The following is a 25,108-nucleotide window of genomic DNA, read 5'->3' on the forward strand; positions in this document are numbered from 1 at the left end:
TCTTAATTAGCTTCTTTTTTGACAAGTTTTAATTAGCTTATTTAAATGTGTTTATTGACAAAAAGACTTATTTTTTAAAATTATTTTGCATTATGATTTAGTTTTGATAATTTTTTTTTGTAAAATAGACTCCAACACTCTAGTTAGAAGCTAGTTGAACAATTCACATTATTAGTCGAAATTTTTAGACAAAATTCATTTTGAAATCAAAACTATCAAAAAATACAAAACAAGAGAAGTGATTTTCACCTATTACTCTACTTAAATAGAAATCCATTCCTACTTCTAATCCAAAGCATGGACCTATAAACAAGCTCAACACCGACCACCATAACTATAAGTAGTCAAATCATGAATGGTATGATATAGTGAAGTGATGTGTATCCAACAAAGCAAAGCAAAGAAAATGAACTTATATATAAGTGGTCACAACCAACAAGCAGTACTAAAAAGCCTAGTGGTTTTATTAGGTCATATATCGTACTATATATCCACCTAATACCGTACTATATGAACCAATAGATAAAAAAGAGATGAACATGTGAATATACATGGTAACAAAGTTGAGGAGCCCAAATAGAGCTAAAGGAGTCATGAGTTTGAGAAGGGACTTGGGCTTGACTTTGTCTTTTGCTTATGTGATGAGAGTTGGGTTGGGTTGGGTTGGGTTGGGCTGAGGTGGGCAAACAGTGATTGGTACCACATGATTGTTCGGCGGTCTAGACTCTACAGAGTGATGTTGAAATTGTACCACGTCTCGAGCACATGGAGTACATGCCATGTTGGCGTGCATTCCCAAAACCGACGATGCATTGGGCCCTTTCTTGTCCCTAAAACACCCTGCAACTCACGCTTCCACCATCCCTCTTTTGTCTCCTCTCTTCTTCTTAACCCTCTTATATAACTTAATATATATGTATTATGTATAGTTATATAAATATATATATGTCCCTACTTACTTGTTTCCAATCCAATCTAGGTTTCATTTGATCCACCCCTTACCTCATTTAATGACTTCCCACTTGATCAACTTGCTCTGTATATATATTACTGGTAAGACTATCAGTGTTTCTCGACCCGTGAACAGTTTTTGGCGTGATTTTTTTTACGACCGTGTATATTGTAGCTATTTAGAGCATCCTGTAAATTTTTAGAAAATTCCAAATATTTTATAGTACCAAAAATTAGGTTCAAACATGTTGCTTTCCACGCGCATAAAAAAATTTAGTCACGCGTGCAACATGTTTGAACTTAATTTTCAGTACTGTAAACTATTGAGAATTTTCTGAAAATTTGCAGAATTCTCTAAATAGCTACAATATACACGATCATAAAAAAATCGCGTAGAAAACTATTTACGGGTCGAGAACACTAAGAGCCGTACCGGTAGAACTTAAAGTGAAGCCCTATAGAAGAATTTCCCTATATATATGTATCTAACTACAACATAACATTAAGGATGCTTTAGATTTGTTTTTTTGTTTTATTTTTTATCATAATAAAAAATTAGTCACGCGTGCAACATGTTTGAACTTAGTTTTCACTACTGTAAACTATTCAGAATTTTCTGAAAATTTGCAGGATTATCTAAATAGCTACAATATACACGATCATAAAAAAATCGCGTCGAAAACTATTCACGGGTCAAGAACACTGAGAGTCTCACCGGTAGAGCTTAAAGTAAAGCCCTATCAAAAAATTCCCATATATATATATATATCTAACTACAACATAACATTAAGGATGCTTTAGATTTGTTTTTTTGTTTTATTTTTTATCATAATAAAAAATTAGTCACGCGTGCAACATGTTTGAACTTAGTTTTCAGTACTGTAAACTATTCAGAATTTTCTGAAAATTTGCAGGATTCTCTAAATAGCTACAATATACACGATCATAAAAAAATCGTGTCGAAAACTATTCACAGGTCGAGAACACTGAAAGCCCCATCGGTAGAGCTTAAAGTGAAGCCCTATAAAAAAATTCCCATATATATATCTAACTACAACATAACATTAAGGATGCTTTAGATTTGTTTTTTTGCTTTTTTTTTTATCATAATAACATGAATGAAAAATATACATGTATATGAGTGACCTAGCTAGTTCAAAAGTAGTAGTTTGTAGTTGGAACCCATGAATCATTTTCTAGTTATTTATAGTTAAATTCTAGTCTTCTCACAAAAAAGTACAAAGAATGGGGGCATTCTTGTCTAATATCACATGGGTGTGGACCAAAGGCTCATCTTGTATTGTACTCTATTTTACTTAATTCTCACATTGGTTATATAATTCTCAAAATTTTTAAATAATTTTCACCACTACATCTTTTTTTCTTTTCCTTCCATGTAAAAACATAAAATCATTGGTGCCATCTTTGCTACCCATCCTCTTAATCACCAATAGGCATACATACATACATACATACATACATACATACATATATATATATATAGATATATAGATTGTTATTAAGTTTTGAAAATGTTTCTTACCATATGATTGAGATTTGTCTATAAACATCACATATTTAGAATTGTGTTATTCATATACACCAAATATATAAATATATATATATATATATAATGCACAACTCTTTAGTTGATATTGGACAAGGTCTTAAAGTGGGGCTATGGAGTATCTAAGCTTAGGGCACATACATGTTAGGATGAGAAAGAGATGGAGTATCTAACATTGATAAGAAAAAAAAGAAAAGTAGAGACTCTTACGTACTAACTGCTACACCAAACTTTTAATTAATATTGATCGTACCTCATGATTTTACTTAGTGTATATCTATATAAAATGTAGATCAACAACAATAATAATAATAATACACCTCTCTTATCATGATGATCATCATCATGATATCTTGATATTGTATAAGTCAACAAAAGTAACTATTCTTTTTCTTTTCATGTATCATTATTTGCATTTGCATTTGCATTTGCATTTGCATGCATATACATATATATATATATATGTACATATTTTTTGACTACGTAGCTTGGCTATATATATAGCTTAATTTGTCCTTCTTAGCTAGAGGTGGGCCACCCCCCAAAAAAAAAGAAGAAGAAGAAGAAGGATCAATAGGAAATAGGGGACAAGGGAGGACCCCAATGATCTTCAATTTCGTTCTCAATGTTGAAAATCAAAACACCACCATGTTCTTCTCTTAAAGAACGTCTTTCTTTCCCATACACACCCCCTGCATTTAATGCTATCTTCTTTCCTCTCTTCATCTCTACAAATACTATGCCAAAACTCCTCCTTATAACTCAAACTCAAACTCAAACTCACAAACACATATATATTTTCAACTTAATATAAATATATATATATATTCAACAAAAATATCATATATATATATATCATCATCATGGCTTGTATTGCCCTTGTTTCTCTTCTATGTCTTGCTTCTTTGCATGCATGCAGTGCTCGTCTTCTACCCTCCATTGATAAGCAAGTTAGCTTTAGAGTTCACCATGTTGCTGAGGTATTATGTCATAATATATATAAATATATATATATATAACTGACCTAGTTAAGACAACAAAATAAGACACAGAATAATAGTCTTTTTACTCGTATAATAATTTATAATATCACTCTAAATAATATACATATATATATATATATATGATTTTCTTTGTTTATTATTAGAAGATTTGCTATAGTGAAACTTGTAATCAAAATAGTTTTTTCTCATGATTAAATCAATGAAGTAATGTGAGTTAGGGTTTATTTTATTTGGTGCAGCAGGTACTGGTAGAGAAGGCAAAAGTCAACAATGGTGAGTCAACTCAGATTATTATTAACAAAAGAATCAGCCATGAAAATGGTAACGGTTTGAAGCAGAAAACTCCATTGATGATGATCCAACAACAAGATCAACAACCGATTATTCAAGGTAAATAATAATTATAATTCTATATATATATATTTATATATATATATGTATATATAGTTTTCCATGAAAGACAAGCATACTCTTTATCTTTACATATTTCAGAAGATATATATTATATATTGTAGACATTTATATATATATATATATTATCTCACTCGATTAATAAAAACGTGTAGATCACCAAATAAACAATAGTGTATAAAGACATTTACAGAACGAATTAAGATTGTCCAAAGACTACTTTATTTTAGATTATTATAATTTGAAAAAACTTTTAGAATACTAATAATTATTGTCAACAATTATTGTTTTTTTTTGTTTCATATAATACAAGCTTGGTACAATTATTGATAATAGAGATATATTTTGGTGGGATCTACAGGAAACGATCTTACAACAAAACCATCTTCACATACTGAGTTGAAACAATCATCAAATGTTGAATTTACTAAGGTATATATTAATGTATATATTTTTTTTATCATGTACTTCTTTCGGTTCATTTGAATCCCAATATATATACTCATGCAATAATAATACATATATAATATATATATATGTACAATAAATGCATGGGGACCATACTATATATATTGGCCTGCATCTAGTACTTCACCACGTCCTGATGAGGAAAAGCATATGCATATATATATATATATCATATATAAAGACCAACTACAACCTTTTTTTTTTTTTCAGTGTATTTTTTCTCTATTTCGGCATTTGCAATAATTATAATTCAATATATGGTACCGAAACAGGTCTAAACGGTCAGATGTACATGTATTTTTTTTTTGTGTACGCGTGTAAAATTTGACAGTTTAAACTCTAATTTTGGCTTCGTAAACTATTCAAAATTTCTTAAAAATTTGCAGGATATTCTAAATAACTACAATGTATACCGTAGTATAAAAAAATTTAAGATTATATCTATGAAATTACAGAAAATAGAAAAAGGCACCCGTGTTGAAAAAAAAAATATAATACAATTGTACTCTTTCTGTAAATATATATATATATATGCAACAATGAGTCTGTGACATATATATAATAGAGGACTGCGATGCGTCAATAATGGATCAGACTAATAATTAAAAAAGTAGTTAAAACATTGAGATTATGTCTTGCATGAAAATTATTATCAGTCCGTACGTACAAGCACATGGTATATTTTATGGCAGTAAATTGACGTGTTTATATATATATAGGGACAAAATGGGAAGACTATTATTATTAGGTCAATGCTTGGATCTGATCCAGAAGATACAGAGGAAAATGTTGATACCAAGGAAAACAACAAGACTAGTAATGTTGAAGACATAGATATGATGGACTATGCTCAACCTCACAGAAAGCCTCCAATTCACAACGAAAAACCATAGACAATCATACTCATATTTCTTCTATATATATATATATATTTATATATAACGTTATACTTTGTTCTTCTTAGGCTCTATATATGTGTATTGAAACATTCATGTTATATAAATGGATAATTGAGTGCTATTTTTTTGTGTTTTCTTTTGCCTTTTGGGGACATTTTCTTGAATGATTTTTTTTATTTTTTTACTTAATGAACTGTTTGATGGAATAAGGCTACTTGCAATGTTTTTGTATGTGTACTTGTGATTTTATTAAATGTGGAAAATAAAAATGATTGTGAAATAGGAAACATGTGCCTATGGCTTGTGTTGTGAATATGTTGGTTGGTGTTCTTATATAAATGAAGTAAATGTATGGTGAAAATCTTCTGTGTCAGATTGTTTTACTCCATTTTCAGTTGATATGTCTTTTCCCTAATTTGTTAGTGGGGACTAATTTATAACATGGACAGAGTAATGGAAGAGAATCTACCTTTCTTTAGAGAAGTTCAATTGATCAAACAACACTACATATTAAGAGGAGAAGAAGATGACAAAGAAAATTTATTGAGGACACAAAATGATAAAACAAAAAAAAATGTTGTTTGGTAAAAGAGAAAATAATAAAACAGATTGAGATACTTTTCATCTATATTATTTGTATTCATAACAAAACTGTTAATAGAAAATGCAGTTGATTACTCTCCTTTTCATTCTAGAGGATTTTCCTTTCTTCCAAACAACTCTCACCTTTTCTTTTAGTGTGTTTTCAAACAATAAATATAAATGAATAAGTAGACCCCATATTAGGAGGAGTTCCACAATTCCAACAATTTCTTTTGCTTATGTTATAATTCACATACATACATGACTCTACACACCAAACCAAACAAGCACTTTGTTTCTCAACAAAGAAAACAAAAAATCACATCCAATTTATTTGGAGAGGTTGGTTGTTACGGTTAAGGTTATTGCTCATAATGGGGCCTGAGTATGTGATTCTTATTAGAAAAGTTAGACAAAATTGAGTAGATAATAATGTAATATGAGGCTCAATAACTTCTATTCCAATGCTTATTTTCAGAGCACATTTTATTTTCAGTTGCAACTTGGGGTTGGTCGTTATGTTGTGATAAGATGAATTAAAGAATATGGTGTGGAGTGGCTTTGTTTTGTTTTGTTGTATATATATAAACATATATATATATAATAATAATAAAAAAGGTCTAGAGGATTAGCTACCTACCAAAATTAATGGTTCATATTAATGAATTGTGGCGCAGTCTAACATTCCATGTGTCAACTTCGCCAATCTTTTCCACCAACAACAAAGTGAGACAAGGCCTATACATACATCTTCTGCTGTGGACCCCACAAATTTAATCAAGTTTTTAATCACAAATCCAAAAATAATTAACTCATTATGCCAATCTAGTTTCCTATCCTGCCATTAGCCATGGTCAACAATTACAATGTTTATAATCAAAGAAACTTTTTTTTTACTCAGATGGTCTTGTTTGATGATGAATTCTCTTTTGAGCTCTTGTTGTCAACTACCACTAACTACAATTAACAATGAAAGGCCTCACAGAGCTGACAAATTCAGAGGTTCTGATGCCGAGCTTCAGATCAACCTCACCGCCGCCCAACCAGAAGAAATCGGGGTTAAGTTTGGTGATTGCTTCGTCCAAAATAACCTGAAATCAAAGCAATCCAATCAACTAAGGAAAACAAGGCATCCATTATAATCTCTATCGCATAGTCTAGTTGGTTTTTCATGCAGCTCTATCTGTTTAACCTTTCTAGCTTATGATGAAAAGAGAGTTTTTCATTATTTCAACATCAAATGTTCCCCAAGTTTTTTTGAAAAAAGATAATGCATGTGGGAACAAACCCTCATGGTTTTTTGCTGTCCATAAACCTAGCTACACTACTCTAACTTAATTGTCAATCCATCTTTGTAGATGTGGCAGACTGACAGTACATATCTATCATACAATAAATGGAGTGGACCACCCTATTATAACCTAGAGTTTTAGCACTCTAGAACTGGTGTATTGGCGGACGATAATTGGAACAGTGGACCATCCAATTGCTGGAAACAAAGTTGGAATGAATCAACTCATAGCAAGAGGTTTCTTAGGATCATACATACATTGCAAACATAAACCAAACTCTCTTTTGTCATCAGAAAACGTTGTTATCAATGGGATACATAAAGCAACACTGACTTAAAGCTATCTCAAGCATTAAGGGACAATAATCAATAAGTTTGTCACCAAAATATTTGCCAATGCATGCACAAAAAATACTCAGACAAGTTCCCAAATATCATGTGGATATTAGACATGTTAAAAGTTTATGAATGATATTGCTTTGGAATTTCAGACAGAAGTTTCTGCAAGTTCCCTTTTCCATTTATGATAGTCACACTTTTAATAAATCTGTATCTTGGTGGTTTGCTGCTCTAACTCATGCATAAAACAATTGCCAAAGTATTTATTGTCATGTCTATTCCAACCCGAAGTAAACGGCTTCCATACTGTAAAACACATAATATATTAATTTGTGCGGAAAGAGTGTGTAGTACCGGAATGTCTGTCTTCAAACCAATACATGTTACAGCATTGTGCTCGTATCCAGTCAACTTCGCTGAAGTCTCCTCAGGTGCAAGCCTCACTGCATGAAAGAAAAAATAGCAATCAGTATTGTCTTCTGAGATAGAATATGATACCAAAGGCATTTGAGACCTCGACATTTTTTACTTTTAAATGTGCCAGAGGAACCACAAAGACAATTCAACCTTTTTTTAAGTGCATTCCACTACAAAAAGGGCAGAAGATAAGTTATCTTGATAAAATAGGTGTTCTAAACAAATAGAACGAAGTTAAAGAAAAAAAAAAAAGCCCCTCAAGTAAATGAGCCAAGAACTACACATGAATCAGTCAATTAGACGCATGAATCTGTTGCTGACTAGAATAAAAGAACTTAGATGCAAGCAATGCACATGTCTAGCCATGTCAACATATCATGCAAATATACACATTAGTTGACAAAGCCAATACCATAAAACAACTACCAAGATGAATCACAAAATTTTGAAAGCATAAGAGTAATCCGGGATTTTGAAGAAAAGTTGGTAAGCAATGTTACAATACAGGAAATTCAAAGTCCAGTAATGTTGTCATATAAAGCCTTCTCATTATACAGACAATTTAAAAAAAATAGAAAAAATACTTTGTTGTTTATCAAACCTATAAGTTAACATTTATCATTCAAAATCATTCTACCTTCGACACCAGATCAGTTTTTCACTAATGGTAAGAAGCTCTTTACCTATGACATGCTAGATACATTTGACAAAGATATAACTAGACATCGGAACAAATACGAGAGGCAAATAAAATAACTTGATAAGTATTACTTTTGTAGTACAGAAACTTACAGTTAAATTTCTTTTTTGCTATCTTGCCATCATTGAGTGAATACAAGAAATTTTTAACAGTTTCAGCATTGAATCGAGCAGTATACTGCAAATATGAAAAAAAAAACACGCCCTCGTATCAATAAGTCTATTTGGTCTAATTTAATATTTTATTTTACTTAAAAAAGTTACCTGAACAACAACAACATAGTATTTTGAATTGTTGCGATCACTGCAATCAATAACATTAGATGGAGCTTGTGTATTGACCTGTTGGGGAAAAACACATTTAGAAGGCTGTCCTCCTGAACCTTACAATCATTGGTAGACAAGAAATTGTAGCAAATTACTAAATAAATTTCCACCAAGGAATCGAATTCAATCCCAATCCATGTGTAGAAATAAGTCGTGGAGCTAATTACTTAATCATGAAACTAGGAAAAGTATCTATCTTCAATGTTTTTCATAACGAGTTCAATTTCAGAATATGTATCAGCTCATCAGTGCTCACTACAACCTACATTTGTATAAACCAAGGTTCATTCAATAATGTCTACTCCACAAGTTCTAACAAAAAATCACATCTATACATTACATAACTGATAATCCCTAAAACCCCAGTTCAAAGTTTTTCTTTTTCTTTAAGATTTTAAACATAATAAGCGTGTTTGAAATTGAAGCTCTCCAGATAACTTATAATCATATCATTACATAACTGATAATCCCTAAGAATTCATTGATTTCAACTAGTTTAAGAAGATCATCATCATCATCATTCTATTCAACCTAACATATTATAATCGACCCAATGGGATGGACAAGGAGGGAGCAAGAATGTTATTAAGTTACCAAGACGATGCTTTTGCAGAGATGATCGACCGATGCGGCAGAGAGGGCGTCCCGTCGAGCCTCGAGAGGCCAGTTGTAGTAATCCGAAGCGACCTTCTTGAAACAGAAGTCCTTGGCGCCGTTGCTCCGCAGAATGGAAGAGAGTCGAGCTTCGGTATCACTCTCCGCCAGTTCCGAGCCGTCGATGGCGGCGTCTGCGGCGGCAGGCAGATGGGAGAGCTCTAGCTCCGATATGCGTCGGAGGATTTCGGTTTGAATTTTCTCTAACTCTGCCAGTTCCGCTTCCATTGTGCGCCCCTGCAACAACTCTCTCACCCTCCTCGTGATGTTTTTGGATTATACTGTCGTTTCTTGTACTTTATGTCGTTTATATTGCTTGATGTCGTTTCCTTATATTTATTGTCGTTTTTTTAGTTGATGTCGTTTTACATTTGCTACAAATGTCATTATATTGTCAAGTGTTAAAACTGAATAGTAACTCTGCCAGCTCCGCTCCCATTGTCCGGCCCTGCAACAACTCTGTCTCTCCCTCCTCGTGATGTTTTTGGATTATACTGTCGTTTATTGTATTTTATGTCGTTTTATATTGCTGGATGTCGTTTTATATAGTTTGATGTCGTTTTACAAGTGTTATTAAACTGAATAGTAACGATATTTATAAATGCCGACATTTTTGTTGAAGTACTATTGAGAAAAGTTGTGAAGTTTAGAACATTTATTATCAACCCACAATAATAGAAAAAAAAAAAAAATCAAATAATATGGACTTAACATTTCAAAAAATCGAACATGAAAAAAGATCAAAAGAGGGACAAACATAAAACCAATAAAGTTTTCAAATAAATAGAATTATTTACTTTAAAAAAAATTGAATGAAGAAATATGATGTCCAAATAACTTAAGTTTGAAACTCAGTAGTCGACCCAACACCATACACACGCTTGGAAAATTAAGCCAAAGATCAGAATTAAGATGCCTCAATCAATGGAAACAAAGCTTCGAATGAGTGAGTCGGTGGAAATCAATAAAATTACTATTCTTCACACTTCACCCCTAGTTTTGTCACAACTCACAAAAATCAACGGTGGTATTTGCCACCTAAAAAGTACCACATGATAAAATAATATCACATGTAAATGTATCTAGAAATAAGAGAAAAATTCCAGCCTCCACAACCGGGGGGAATGGAATTTTATGGTTCCCTAAGAAAGAAAAAGTAATTCCACATTGAATTATCACACCTCACATAGTCATACTCATATGGTACGACATTATTAGATTTGGAGGCACAAAATAATCAACTTTCATCCTCGAAAACTCCACATGCCACCACTAACTCTAACCACCCTCGTTGGACCAGTAGACACTCAAGCCTTTCGGTCACATCCCAACACTTGTAATAAATACATCTAAACCCAACTCTCATGACATATCTGATCACAAAACATAAACAAAGAAATACTAAAATGCAGAAGAGTGAATCTACTTCTTCTTTGGGGCCAGGAGGCCTCGACCTATCCCAGACCTTTTTCAGGCCAATCCAAAGCGCCGCTCCACCATCACCCACCAAGCGCCACACCAAGATCTCAGTCATTGGAGCTGGCAACGTTGGCATGGCCATAGCCCAGACCATCCTCACCCAAGACCTCGCCGATGAGCTCGTCCTGGTCGATGCCAAGCCGGACAAGCTCCGCGGCGAAATGCTCGACCTTCAACACGCTGCAGCCTTCCTCCCTCGAACCAAGATCCTCGCTTCCGTCGACTATGCCATCACGGCCGGGTCTGACCTCTGTATTGTCACCGCAGGCGCCCGCCAGATTCCCGACGAGTCTAGGCTGAATCTACTCCATAGGAACATTGCTTTGTTCCGGAACATCATACCCCCGCTCGCCAAGTTCTCACCCGAAACCATACTGATGATCGTCTCCAACCCCGTCGATGTGCTGACTTATGTCTCTTGGAAACTATCTGGGTTTCCCTCGAATCGTGTCATCGGCTCGGGCACGAATCTGGACTCCTCTCGATTCAGGTTCCTCATAGCTGATCATCTCGATGTCAATGCTCAAGATGTGCAGGTGAGTTTTCAATACACAGAACAATGTAATATGCATATGTTAACACTTGATTCATCATGGACGATGGTTGTATATTGTATAGGCGTACATAATAGGAGAGCATGGAGATAGTTCAGTGGCGCTGTGGTCGAGCATAAGCGTAGGAGGAGTGCCGGTGTTGAACTTCTTGGAAAGACAACAAATACCATATGAGAAGGAAATGTTGGAGAACATTCACAAACAAGTCATAGACAGTGCGTACGAAGTCATAAGGCTTAAAGAATACACGTCGTGGGCAATAGGATACTCGGCGGCCAACCTTGCTCGAAGCATACTCAGAGACCAGAGGAAGATTCACCCGGTTTCTGTGCTTGCCACAGGGCTGCACGGCATTGGCGATGGTCGAGTGTTCTTGAGTTTGCCGGCTCAGTTGGGCAGAGGCGGCGTATTGGGAGTGGCTAATGTGCATCTGTCGGAGGAGGAGGAAGAGAAGCTTAGGGAATCTGCTGAAACACTCATCAAAGTTCAGTCTCTATTGGGAATATGATTTATATATATATATATGCAAGCCTTGATAAATTGATATTTTTACTATATTCTTATTATTATTATATATTATTGTTCTGCAACTTAAGATATTATTCCAAGAACGGTCCCTGACTGAAATAAGATGTATGAATATCTTTGTAGTTTGTATACTATAATAAAAAATAAATTATAGTATAATCAAACGGTGACTATTGATGATACTTTTATTATATTGAATTTTTTTAACATATGATGAGTTTCTTTGTTGGTTAATTTAGTAGCAACTGAATATTCAATAAAAGCTAAAATCTTTATCATGCAAATGTGTGTGGATATATATATATATATATATATATACACCTGAGATATAATATGGAACTAGACACCAAAAGATTTGAGAGACTTGAGATTTGTCAACTATGAAGAACCAAAAGACAATTGTTATACATTTTTCCAGTTTCCACTACAGAGAAAGACAGAACATAAATAATGAAAATAGAATAAGTACTGAAAAAATAGAATGATGAAGAAAAGGTGTCACAATGTCTAAATTTCAACTATTGATCCATAATAACATTAGGCTTTTTTGAACGTGAATATGTGTCTCTGTTTGCTGATGACTAAACCGAATAAAGAAAGTTAATTAATACAGACAATTAAAGGTTTAGCAACCTTAATATGAAATAATATATTGCCTTTTTTTTAAAGAAAAAACCAAGTAGTAATTAAATATAATAAGACAAAGTTAATTTTCATTTTCTTCATCAGATTTGATCATCTCAATATTTTCTCATAAAAAAATGTATTGAGAACTCACGTACATCACCACGTACGACCCTTAAAACACGTGTGTGTGTATATATATATTTATATATATGCATGTATTACACAATTATATATATGTTAAAGGTCTAGTTTTGAATTTTTTTTTACTTGTATGGAAAGAATTTGAATTCCAGAAGTCACAGAATATGAATGCAAAGAATATCGTTACTCAAATTGTCAAGCCCATAAAATACAATAACAAATAATATCATGATGAATATGTACAGAACAATTCTTCTTAGGCCCTTCATTTTAAGCCTTATCGGTGATGCATTCAGTGTTTCTCAACCTGTGAATAATTTTTTATCCGCTTTTTTTTTATGACCGTGTATATTATAATTATTTAAAACATTTTTAAATTTTCAGAAAATTCTGAATAATTTACGCGTATACAAAAAATTAGTCACGCCAGTGCGGTAAACTGTTCAGAATTTTTTGGGTGCAATAGAATTCCCATATATATTGCTTATTATTACATGACAACTTCAAAGGAAGAAATTTTGGTCATTACGTACCCCACACTAAATTATGGCCTTTATTCATCATTGTAGTAACATGGAAACACATGAATATATTTTAATATGTATAAATTTCAGTCAATGGTAATATATACACATTTACACTATATTAACTCGAACTTTGGGGCAACAGCAGAACCCATATTATTACCTAACATGAGTTGTTGACTATTTGAATTCCATTGACCAATGCCAATTGCCATGTGGTGAAGAATAAACAATCTTCCAAAGCTTCAGGACATGGTTTCACTGTGTTCTCTTCTCCACCCATAGTTTTCTCACCCAAAAAAATAAAATCTGGTATTATTAATTGCCACCCAAAAAGGAAAAAGCATCTCCAAATAAGAAAATTCTAGAATTTGATTAGTCCCCAAGACACAATGAGAAAATAGTAAATGACGAATATATTCACAACCAACATTCCAAAATTCTACCCACGACGTGGCTATTCTTGTCTTTTCACAATACATAATAATATATTAGTATTATTTACGTGACCGTACATATATTCATTGACCGTTGAAAAATCTTATATATAAACATAAAGTACAACCGCTCGTTCGAAGTCGAACAGTCCCAAAGCCCTTGTAAAAGCAGATCAAAACTACGTCGTATCGTTTCCATCTTCGTCTTCTTCAGAGAGAAATATGCAGAAGAGTGAGTCAACTTCGTCCCTAGGGCCAGGAGGCCTCGACCTATCGAATGCCTTCTTCAGGCCAATCCACAGCGCCGCCCCACCTTCCCCCACCAAACGCCACACCAAGATCTCCGTCATCGGAGCCGGAAACGTCGGCATGGCCATAGCCCAAACCATCCTCACCCAAGACCTAGCCGATGAGCTCGTCCTCGTCGACGCCAAGCCCGAAAAGCTCCGCGGCGAGATGCTTGACCTCCAGCACGCCGCTGCCTTCCTCCCCCGGACCAAGATCATCGCCTCCGTCGACTACGACGTCACCGTCGGATCCGATCTCTGCATTGTCACCGCTGGCGCCCGCCAGATCCCCGGCGAGTCCAGGCTTAATTTGCTCCAGAGAAACGTTGCTCTGTTTCGGCACATCATACCTCCGCTGGCCAAATTCTCACCGGAAACCATTCTGTTGATCGTATCTAATCCCGTCGATGTGCTGACGTATGTGTCTTGGAAGTTATCCGGGTTTCCTTCGAATCGGGTTATCGGATCGGGTACGAATCTGGACTCCTCTCGGTTCCGGTTCCTCATCGCCGATCATCTTGATGTTAACGCTCAAGATGTGCAGGTTAGTAGTATTCAAGATTGAATTTTTATTTTTATTTTGCCTAATCCAATTAAAAGCTGACATTAATTCCATTAAATAAGTGGGTTAGGTAAATCAGATTAGAAAATAGTTCTAAATAATAAGATTTTTCTAATGATAGTAAGTAAACTACAAGTTGGGAATGGAATAGTTAGTTAGGTTCTCACACAATTTGATTTGTCCATGTACACGTTTTGTGCTTATTTAAAAAAATAAAAAAATGTGTCCACTCACCTAAGGAGCACCAAACAGGGTCCACTCGTTTTTTTAAGAAATGAAATAGCTAGTTATTTAGGGTAAAATTTTGAATAATTTATCGTTCAAATAAATTAAATAACTAAAAAAATTACGCCAAAATTCTTCACGATATTGAAAGTAGGAAAAGGGATACACTCATTCACCAAAAAAAGAGGGGTGCACAATAGAAATGGCCAATGTGATGTTAAAATTTGTCGAGAGTGTGATGTAATATTGATAATTTATGAAAAATTAGTGAAAATGACTTATTTTTCAAGTGATGTTGCACTCTGTTCTATTTTTGATAATTTTTTATAAAATAATATCGGTTCAAAATTCGACTAGTTGTCTAAATTTTTTCACCAACTGTCTAAAATTTGTAATCGCATGTCTAAATTATGAGAGGTTATTTTGCAAAAAATTATTAAAACTAGAATAGAGTACAAAATAACTTAAAATGAAAATAGGTCATTTTGGCAAATGAACGATGATCTATTGATCTTTACAAAATATAGGCCCAAATTCACATTCTCTTATGACTGTTGAAATATGATAATGTAAGTATAGGCTTACATAATTGGTGAGCATGGGGACAAAATGAGATTTTGCTCTCTGACTTATTTTTTATAGTTTTTTTGCTCAATGTCTTTCGTCTAAAATTCGACTAGTTGTCTAAATTTTTTGATTAATTGTCTAAAATTTTTGACGGACTATTTGAATTTTTTTACTAATTGTCTAAATTATAAAAGATGATTTTGCAAAAAAATTATAAAAACTAGTCTAAAGGAGAAAATAACTTTAAAAAAAATATGTAATTTTGATTTATTGTTCTTACAAAATGTGGACCCAAGTTGACTTTGTGTTATAACTGTTGAAATATAATAATGTAAGCATAGGCTTACATAATTGGGGAGCACGGGGACACTTCAGTGGCGCTATGGTCAAGCATCAGCGTAGGAGGAGTGCCGGTGCTTAGCTTCTTAGAAAGGCAACAAATACCATACGAGAAAGAAACATTGGAGAACATTCACAAGCAAGTGATAGACAGTGCATACGAAGTCATAAGCCTCAAGGGCTACACATCTTGGGCCATAGGATACTCGGCAGCCAACCTTGCTCGAAGCATACTCAGAGACCAGAGGAAGATCCACCCGGTGTCGGTCCTCGCCACCGGGTTCTACGGCATTGGCGGCGGCCAAGTGTTCTTGAGCTTGCCTGCGCAGCTGGGAAGGGGTGGTGTTTTGGGAGTGACTAATGTGCATCTCTCGGAGGAGGAGGAGCAGAGGCTCAAGGACTCTGCCAAAACCATCCTAGAAGTGCAGTCTCAGTTGGGATTGTGAATGTTAATAATCCACACACAATGGTAAAAACATGCCAAGTTGGATGTGATATCTATGTACTTATATGTTGTTGCTTTTGTTTTTCTACTAGTTCATACCACACATATAATCTTACTTTGGTTATGTTTTTGCTTTTGGGATGGTACGTTTTGAATTGTAAGAAAATTGTTGTTGTGTTTTCCTCTATAAATTATAACCAAAAGGCTTAACCTTAACACTTTTAAGACCTTAATTAAGAGTCCTTATCTTCACTTTTGTCATAAAATAAAGGGTAGGTAATTATTTAGTATTATTATTTTGATACTTTCTGTTTTCAATAATGTTCATATGTTACTCTGTATTTTAAAATCGTACATATTTGATACCCTAAACTCAAATTTAATTAATAAAATTTTACCAATTTAATCAAACTGTTGTTAATTATGTAAGTTCCAAATTTAAATTTAATTACTTAATTACATATAACTGATTACAATTTGATCATATTGACAAAATTTTATTTATCAAATCTGAGTCTGAAGTATCAAATATGTATAATTTTAAAATGCAGGGTACCATATGAGCATTATTGAAAATAGAGGGTACCAAAATGATACTTTGCAAAAACATAGGGTACCAAATAAGTAAATTTCCTAAAATAAAATATGGAAAATTTTGCTAAAGTTATTTTATAAAGAATAATTGGTGAAAATGATATTTTTTCAGAAGTTATTATGCTTATAGTCTAATTTTGATAATTTTTTGCAAAATGTTAACTGTCTAAAATTTTGATTAATTATCTAAAAATTTCGACAAATTGACAAAAAAAATTTCGACCAACTGACTGGACTGTCGGATGCCCAAAGTGCAAAATGACTTTACAAAATAGGTTATTTTGCCAAGAAACCTATAGATTATTTAGACTAATCAGATGACTATTAAGAAAAAAATGTTTATATTATATGGAACATAAAATAGATTACTATGTTTGAAATTTGTGTTTGTAAAACAAAATGTTTACCTTTTTATGCAAAGTGTACCATTTGTTAACTGATTTGTTTATGACTTGATTGGCCTTGGAAACATTCTTCATTCATGCTATATTAAATAAACCAATGTGTCTATTATTGGCAAAACAAGTTTATTTTGTTATCCATATAACATTAAATAATTTATCTCAACTAATTAGTCTATTATTAAAAATTACGTTTGTAAAGCTTTGTATCTGTTACAATAAACTAAAATGACGATAGTATGAATAACGACAACTTCACGAGAAAACGATATAATTTCGAAAACGACACCATTCATCAGAAACGACGAATTCACAAGAAAACGACACCATTGGTACAAAACGACAACAAAACAATAAAACGACACCATTCATAAAAGCGACACGTTTTCAATAAAACAAAAAACAAAATTTTATGCTAAAATCCCAATTTTAGCAAACCGCCTCGTGTTCTTACGTAATCTCTCTTTCTCTCTCTGTCTTAGCTTAGCCCTAATGGCTAATTTGCAATCTGCAAAGTTTTAATTTTTCAATTCAAATTAGGCTTATCTTTGTTTTGGGTCTTTGAATTTTCATTTATTCCTTAAAAAAAAAATCGAAATTGAAGGGTAAAAGCGTGGGTTTGAGGATCCAATGGGTGGCCATGGAGGTCTGAATATTCTTCCCCAGAAACGATGGAATGTGTACAACTTCGATAACAGAGAGAAGGTCCGCAAAGATGAAGAAGCCGCCGCTAAAGAAGAGCAGCTCAAGCGCGAGCAATCTCGAAAACGCGATACCGAATTTCGTATCGAACAGCTCCGCACCGCTCGTGGCTTGGCTCCTCTCATCCAACCCAGCGAATCCAAACCCAAGGAGACCGAACCCAAGGAAACCGAACCCAAGGAATCTGAACCTAAGTCCGCTCACATTAATCTCTTTGAGGGAATCAGGATTTTTGATCCCATTAAAGGAGGGTTAGAGAAGGAGAAGAAGGGTGACACTGAAAAAATTGATGGGTTTAATAAGAAGTTGAGGAGGATGATAAAGAAAGAGGAGCCTAAGGTTGTGACTGCGGAGGATGAGAAGTACAGGTTGGGTTATGGCCTTGCTGGGAAAGGAGTAAAGTTGCCTTGGTATCTTGAGAAACCAAGTGAGAATGTGAGTGGTGAGGGAGCAAGGGACTGTAATGGGTTTTCTTCTGATGAAGAAGAAGAGGGGAAGAAGAAGGGAAAGAAGACTTTGCAAGAGTTGAGGGAAGAACGGCTTAGAAGAGAAAAGCGGGAGAAGGAAAGAGAACGTGCTTTGGTAATGGAGAAAAGCCATAGGAGTATTAGAGATGGAGCTAATCCCAGGCATAGAAACTTCTCTTCAACCAGGTGAGTCTATATATATGTTTATGACATCTTTGGTTATCAGAATTTCATTGGGTACTTGTAACTTATTGTGAAGCTTTAATCTCTCTGTTTTTTTTTTAAAATTCAGTGACAGAGATAGAGATAGGGACAGAGACAAATACAATCCCAGCCCCAAGCGTAGGAAGTTTTCCGGGAGGTGAGTTTATTTATGACAATGTCTTTGCTTTAATATATTTTCATTGATTAGTATCCTCTCATTGAGCTATGTATCTTTATGCTCTAACAATACTTGTATGTAGAGATTTGTAAGTCTATTTTATTAACATAAATACGATAACCCTCGAATTTTAGATCCTCCGCACTATGTGATTGTCAAGTTTATTACCCACAAAATCTATCATAGCCTCTTTGGCACAATATGGTCGCCATATTGATATCTCATCATGTTTAATTTGACAATTCATTGAAGCCAAATTAAATTGGATCAATAGAGAGCTGCAATTTGTGCCATTTTGTGCAGTGTTATCAACATAAGTGTGGCCACAGACCAAACCAATCCACAATTCCTGTGCGTACCAAAATCTAAATCAATAAACTGATAAATCAGACTCTAATTGATTATTTGATCCTTAAAGTTCTAGCAATATGTTTATATATAAAACATATTTCACATTAATATATAGTTTTATGTTAAATGCAAGGAGGTTTCCAACAGTCACGCCAACCAAATTGATTATATATAACATGTTTTCACCTTAACATATGGTTTTGATTGCTTTACTGCAACTTCTAAAGGCTTCTTCATCTGAAATCTATGCCCTTTTTCTCTTTATCTTTCCTGTTTGGTAGGGTTGACACAATAAGATATCAATGTATAGCTGCTTAGTGACAATAGAAGAACCTAAAGTAAATGGTATTGAGGCTGCCAAGAGGAATATTGCCAAATGCTGCTGTGTCTCATTCATGAACAAATTTTGCAAATTTTAGTTTTCTGAGAGGAATTTGTCTGTCTTGATTTTTAGTAGAATGAGGAGCAGACTGAAAGAGCATAAAATTTTGTTCCCTCAACGTTTTTGTGAAGAAATATAACATAACATATTTCTGCTCATCATCTTGCTGCAGGGTGTGACGAAACCAGGATAACGGTGCAGGCTGTAGTTTCTTCAGTCCGGAAAACCCGAGTCCACTCCATGGATAAGGAGCAACTGCATTTCTTGATGAAGTTGGCAGAAATTTGTACATTTGACCACCCTTTATGTGATACGTACATTGGGCAATTTGCAGCCCTTCGTTTATGAAGAAATAATGGAAGAAGATGAAGAATGCGTCTGGTGAATTTTGTTCAATTACTCTGGCTGCTGCTGACTCTTTGGATTGGAGTATTACCTATCTTGAATTACCATCTTTTTGTTATTTTATGTTCACTGAAACTATTTGTACCTTTGAATTTGACTGCCGTGTGGCTCATCGGTTCTTGTATAGCCAAATGCTTTGTTCATCAATTCACAGATCAGAAAATTAAATATAAATACAGTTCAATACCTTGTTACTTGACTTAATCAAGATGGTGCATACATCAATTCATTCTCTAAGCAAGTTAATCATATTTCGATTTGGCAATTCAAAATAGATTTCAATTTCGATCAGTGAATTAGTATTTGTAGCAATATCTCTTATTGATAGAGCATACCAAATAAGTCAATTCCTTCTCATTATTTGTAACAACACCATATATTCTAGTGCTGTTTTATGAGTATGGTCATTAATTTTCTTGCTAGTATAATGTAGACACCAATGAGTAAAGAATCAAAATTATTGGGAAATGAAGCTACTAGTTTGCAGCACACAGAAAATGTATAAATTTATTAACAGTCACAAGAGATACTGTTACCAGGACCTCCCTAGTTGAACGATGAAAGAAAGCAAAATGAAAGATCATCCCTTTTTCTTAAGTTACAAAAAGAATGGCATGTTACTGAAGACCATAAGTTAAAGACGCACTACTACTTGCAAAGTCCAGCAGCAACTACAATAGTACCCCATGATGATGATGATGATGAACCCACCTAAACTTGTTACTTTCACAAGGCTAATAACTAACACAAAGCAACACCTCCTCTTCGATTACTTTCTCCTCGGTCCCCTCTTCATTCTTCCAATGATTTGGGGTCAAAAAAGGAATCGACAAGGAAATAGCATGCCACACCATTTATAATACTAGACACATGCTTATGTCCTCTTCATAAGATATCCCAAAATTATGCCAAGCAAGCCGATAAAGATGACAACCATGATTGAAATACCACCACTGCCGCTTTTGCTGCTTTCGCGTCTCAGAAGTTCCTACACAGAGTAATCTTGTAAGAAGAGGACCCAAACCAAGTAACACTCTGAAGATATATATGTATTGTGAAAGAAAGGAGTAACTACTAGTAACTCAAAAGAGCATAAGGTAAATAGAAAGAAGCAAGTATAAAAGTACTTAAATTCTTTCTCAATAACACAAGGATGACACTCCAATAAAACTTCCCCCCTTCCCTCTTTACCCAATGAAATAGTTCATGATCTACAACAGTAAACCAGCGCTTCCATTCACTGAGATTGGAGAACTTCATATTTCCATTAAACCAAATCGTTCCTCCCCCCAGTTTTCTTACAATAGCAACAAGACATGATACTTGTATTTGTTATGCATATTGTCCTTATAAGTTATATCTATTGGTAATTCGATGCTACCATAACATTCTATCCATAAATTAAATAGGTACTAAACCCATTCTTAGGAAGAAATAAATGAGTATAATTTAACCATTAAGCTTACCAGTTCCTGGCGAAGCTTGTTATTTTGTTGAACTGCATTGTTCTTTTCCTCAGTCAATCTCGAAATAAGAGCTTTTGCCTGGAATTTACATAAAAAAAATTGTAAGCAAATGTAGAAAAAGGAATATCATGTAGCACACCAATAAAGCTAAATATCCTAAATAAAGTACAGAACACAAATGAAACTGAAAAAGAAAAGCAGCAAATAACTAGAAGTATGATGTATACCAACCACACTAGCAACGCATGGAAACATCTTATGCCGAAGACAAAAAGACAAGGTAAATTATGAGAACTACACATGCTCCATCTGTGCTGATGTAGCAGCTTCACTAGAGTAACCACATTAAATGCTTTAATGTTTTCTTTTTCATAAGTTCACTTTTTTAGGAAAGTAAATCAAACAAAGACTACTTGTAATGATGATCAAATCAACCATTAAAGCCATTTTGAAAAGGGAAGGGAAAAGGTGAAAACCCTCAGCTAATTCAAAAAAATGGAATAATTATGTTTGCTATCACTGTCAAAGTCATATTCAAAAAGAAAAATGATAGTAAACAGCAAGAAGAAGATTTACCAAGATAAATAATGACATCTCTATGTGAATATGTACGTGTGTCAGTGTGTAATTGCTTCCTCATATGCAAAGAATTTAACTTTTTGCTTGAAAAATATAAATCAAAATGATTTCACAAGTTCCAACAATCTTGTATCTCTCTTCAGTTTACCTCTGAAGATTTTTCCTGAAACTCAGGCCGATCAGCCAACGCCCTTGCAGCCTGTGATCACCAGTAAAACAAATGAGCTCATTAACTTTCAGTCAAAATAGGAAACAAAAATAACAAATTCATTTAAAAACATTTGATTTGAGCACTAACATTGGTAAACTCAGCACCATTAGAATTTCCATTCTCCGTAACAGATCCCCTCGGTGAAGAACCCTCATCTGAACCTTCTGCCACTGGAGAGGGTGGTTGAGGAGGAGAAGCATAAACCACTCTCAATTTGCATTCCTCAACAATGTGCCCTGCCTCCTTGTTAAACTACACCAAAAAGCACTTACTTACATTACCATATTGATCTTTTAGCTCATAATTTAATGTATTTCAAACCGTTCCATCATACTTTACTTCTACATAAGAATTCCCTAAAATAATTACCATTTCCGCATTAATATCCTTGGCAGCTATACCATCATTCACTTTCACGCTCTGGAGTAGAAACTTGTCCCTGCATTGCATATCAGCAGGGGCCTCCTTTTGTGCTTGCATTGTGACTAAACCAAAACAAGCACTACAAATTATTAAACTCAAATCAAAACAAAACTCAACTGAAAGTGTAACTAGGATGAATGAGTTGAAGCAGACACCTATAACATCACATGTGGAACGTGGTAAGACGACTCCCGTGTTGGGACGAACACAGTATTTCTTAGGGTTCGTAGTTTTGACCTGAACATGATCAATCAAATCCATGTTATCACCAAAATCATGCAAGATCCAGGTTTTATTGTACCCTACTAAGAAGATTAATCAAATCCCAAAATCTACAAATTAAATTCAAAGATAATAATCTTATATATCGGATTCTAATGCTTTTACAACGGACAATTTAAATAAAAACCCTTAATTGGATCAAGAGGGAATCAAATTTGAGCTAGGACCCAAAAAGAAAATGGATGCGGTGATCCTAGTTTTGGTACATTATAGAGGCGAGTTAGAGCGAGAACGCGAAAACCCAGAAAGGAATTACCTTGAAAGCCACATAACTATCGGTCTTATTGGACAATTGTAGCGAACAACAGATCTGCTTCTTCAATTCGACTAAGAAAAACAATAACAAAAACAAAAACAGTGAAAATAGAAACAAATCCAAAACCTAGAAGAAAACAAACAAACGAAAGGAGATCCAAACGAATGAATACGAAACCCCCTTGAACCTTAGACATAGTGAAAAGAAAAAGACCTACAGTTAAACTTGAGCTCGAGAGGGTCGATGCTGAGAAGGTCCCCTGTGCTCATTTCGCCAAGCTGAGAAGAAGATGAAGAAGACGAAGAAAGAGACGGAGAGATCGAGAGTGGAGAAGAGAGAGAGAGAGAGAGAGAGAAAGTGCAGGAATTTGGGAATTTGGGAAAAACCAGATTTGATAATATGACGCCGATCGCAACCTCCTTCTCCTCACCAATTCATTTCATTTATTATTTTTTATTATTAATATTTTTAATTTTTAACAAATATAATTATGGAAATTTTCTCTGGTGTGGGCGCACGAATAGCGCGCACATGTGCGGCTGGTCTTTTCCTAATGCTATTGGCTGTAATAATAAGTTGCACAATGTTAGAATTGAGAACGGGTGTATACTAATTTTTACTCTTTGTCCCAGTCCCACGCGGCCACGCGGCTGCTACTATTATTTTCGGATATATACACTCCCATTTTTTTAATCGTATTATTTGTTTTTCCTATTAAGTGCATATAAAACTTAAATAATTTATAATTTTAGGAGAATTCTCCTACAAAGCTTTACTCTAAGCTCTATCAGTGAGATTTTGAGTGTTCTCGATTCGTTAACAGTTTTTGCTATAATTTTTTTTATGACTGTATATATTATGACTATTTAGAGCATTCTGCAAATTTTCAGAAAATTCTGAATAGTTTACAGTACCGAAAACTAAATTCAAACATGTTGTTGCACGCTTGACTAATTTTTTTTATGCGTGTAGAAAGCAACATGTTTAAACCTAGTTTTCGGTACTGTAAACTATTCATAATTTTCTGAAAATTTGCAGGATGCTCTAAATAACTACAATATATACGGTCATAAAAAAAATCGCGCCGAAAACTATTCACGGATCGAGAAACACTAAGAGTCTTACCAGTATAAAAATTTTATGCCATATTTATTTTGTATATAAACCAACTCCAACTTTTTTTTCTTTTCTTTTCTTTTCTTTTAAGACTGTAATTTTATAGTTTTCTGTTAAGTTAAATTTATATTATTGCTACAAAAAAATATTATATTTATGTATAATAAGCTCATCACCAAGATCATCACCCAAATTAAATGAGTCTCTACATCTATTCAAATATTTATAAACATATATACTCTCTTATAAACTCAATCAAATAACTAAAAATCAGTTTGTACTCCAATAACCCAAAAAACTTCATAAAACACAAAATTTCACTTACTGAGCAACTTTTCGACGAAAACGATCTCTTCTAGCTTTTCTAAACCTCAAACTACTTGGGAACCACCAAAAAATATCTTAAAAAAGATAAAATACTATAGGTAAGCTCTCAACAAAATTCAAAAACGTTGAACTTTCCATAAAAAGGTAAGAACTGAGCTTAATCCACTTCTATGGCTTTGATTTCACTTTGATCTCCTTAGAATTTCTTCAAACCAGCCAAGAAATGGTTTTTTGTTTTCTTTCTCTCTGTTTTTCAGAGTCTTGGTCGTACAAAGTGATAAGGTTGATGACAATCATTTATTTTCAATGATTTGGTCTTATTGTATCAAAATTTGACACATTTCACCTTATCATTTTACTTTTTGACTTATGAAAACTTTATCACTTCAATAATTTTGACTTAATCATCTACTAACCCTATTATCCTTATGTGTGAAACA

The 25,108-nt window shown here is 34.0% G+C and overlaps 6 protein-coding genes across 8 annotated transcripts; 4 read left to right on the forward strand and 2 right to left on the reverse strand.

The window, feature by feature from the left end:
• The first annotated feature begins 3,158 nt into the window (after nucleotides 1-3,158).
• Nucleotides 3,159-5,421, forward strand: LOC133778728 (uncharacterized). 2 transcript variants are annotated; one of them, XM_062218740.1, is made up of 4 exons: nucleotides 3,159-3,498; nucleotides 3,765-3,912; nucleotides 4,295-4,365; nucleotides 5,121-5,421. In XM_062218740.1, exons 1-4 carry the CDS (start codon nucleotides 3,382-3,384, stop codon nucleotides 5,292-5,294), a joined length of 510 nt encoding a protein of 169 aa, XP_062074724.1. In that variant the 5' UTR covers nucleotides 3,159-3,381; the 3' UTR covers nucleotides 5,295-5,421. The 2 variants fall into 2 exon arrangements, with proteins under 2 accessions (XP_062074724.1, XP_062074723.1); XM_062218739.1 differs by having other exon boundaries at nucleotides 3,160-3,498; nucleotides 3,762-3,912.
• A 1,094-nt stretch (nucleotides 5,422-6,515) lies between these two features.
• LOC133778729 (uncharacterized) lies at nucleotides 6,516-9,876 on the reverse strand. The gene is made up of 5 exons (XM_062218741.1): nucleotides 9,550-9,876; nucleotides 8,893-8,970; nucleotides 8,722-8,806; nucleotides 7,867-7,955; nucleotides 6,516-6,973 (listed from the first exon to the last, which is right to left on the reverse strand). The coding sequence occupies exons 1-5, from the start codon at nucleotides 9,835-9,837 to the stop codon at nucleotides 6,836-6,838; spliced, it is 678 nt and encodes a 225-aa protein (XP_062074725.1). The 5' UTR covers nucleotides 9,838-9,876; the 3' UTR covers nucleotides 6,516-6,835.
• A 981-nt stretch (nucleotides 9,877-10,857) lies between these two features.
• On the forward strand, nucleotides 10,858-12,329 carry LOC133778730 (L-lactate dehydrogenase B-like). The gene is made up of 2 exons (XM_062218742.1): nucleotides 10,858-11,624; nucleotides 11,707-12,329. The coding sequence occupies exons 1-2, from the start codon at nucleotides 10,974-10,976 to the stop codon at nucleotides 12,148-12,150; spliced, it is 1,095 nt and encodes a 364-aa protein (XP_062074726.1). The 5' UTR covers nucleotides 10,858-10,973; the 3' UTR covers nucleotides 12,151-12,329.
• A 1,617-nt stretch (nucleotides 12,330-13,946) lies between these two features.
• On the forward strand, nucleotides 13,947-16,557 carry LOC133778732 (L-lactate dehydrogenase B-like). Its single transcript, XM_062218743.1, has 2 exons — nucleotides 13,947-14,730; nucleotides 15,882-16,557. The coding sequence occupies exons 1-2, from the start codon at nucleotides 14,122-14,124 to the stop codon at nucleotides 16,323-16,325; spliced, it is 1,053 nt and encodes a 350-aa protein (XP_062074727.1). The 5' UTR covers nucleotides 13,947-14,121; the 3' UTR covers nucleotides 16,326-16,557.
• Nucleotides 16,558-17,752: 1,195 nt separating this feature from the next.
• LOC133778734 (uncharacterized) lies at nucleotides 17,753-20,212 on the forward strand. Of its 2 annotated transcripts, none has more exons than XM_062218746.1 (3): nucleotides 17,753-18,674; nucleotides 18,781-18,849; nucleotides 19,776-20,212. In XM_062218746.1, exons 1-3 carry the CDS (start codon nucleotides 17,950-17,952, stop codon nucleotides 19,780-19,782), a joined length of 801 nt encoding a protein of 266 aa, XP_062074730.1. In that variant the 5' UTR covers nucleotides 17,753-17,949; the 3' UTR covers nucleotides 19,783-20,212. The 2 variants fall into 2 exon arrangements, with proteins under 2 accessions (XP_062074730.1, XP_062074729.1); XM_062218745.1 differs by lacking the exon at nucleotides 19,776-20,212 and adding an exon at nucleotides 19,503-19,753.
• Nucleotides 20,213-20,452: 240 nt separating this feature from the next.
• LOC133778735 (vesicle-associated protein 1-2-like) lies at nucleotides 20,453-23,649 on the reverse strand. The gene is made up of 8 exons (XM_062218747.1): nucleotides 23,443-23,649; nucleotides 23,226-23,296; nucleotides 22,843-22,924; nucleotides 22,634-22,749; nucleotides 22,352-22,516; nucleotides 22,202-22,252; nucleotides 21,475-21,552; nucleotides 20,453-20,996 (listed from the first exon to the last, which is right to left on the reverse strand). Exons 1-8 carry the CDS (start codon nucleotides 23,492-23,494, stop codon nucleotides 20,883-20,885), a joined length of 729 nt encoding a protein of 242 aa, XP_062074731.1. The 5' UTR covers nucleotides 23,495-23,649; the 3' UTR covers nucleotides 20,453-20,882.
• Between the last annotated feature and the right edge of the window lie 1,459 nt (nucleotides 23,650-25,108).

Source organism: Humulus lupulus, chromosome 5 (genome assembly GCF_963169125.1).
Source record: "Humulus lupulus chromosome 5, drHumLupu1.1, whole genome shotgun sequence".
Lineage (NCBI taxonomy): Eukaryota > Viridiplantae > Streptophyta > Magnoliopsida > Rosales > Cannabaceae > Humulus > Humulus lupulus.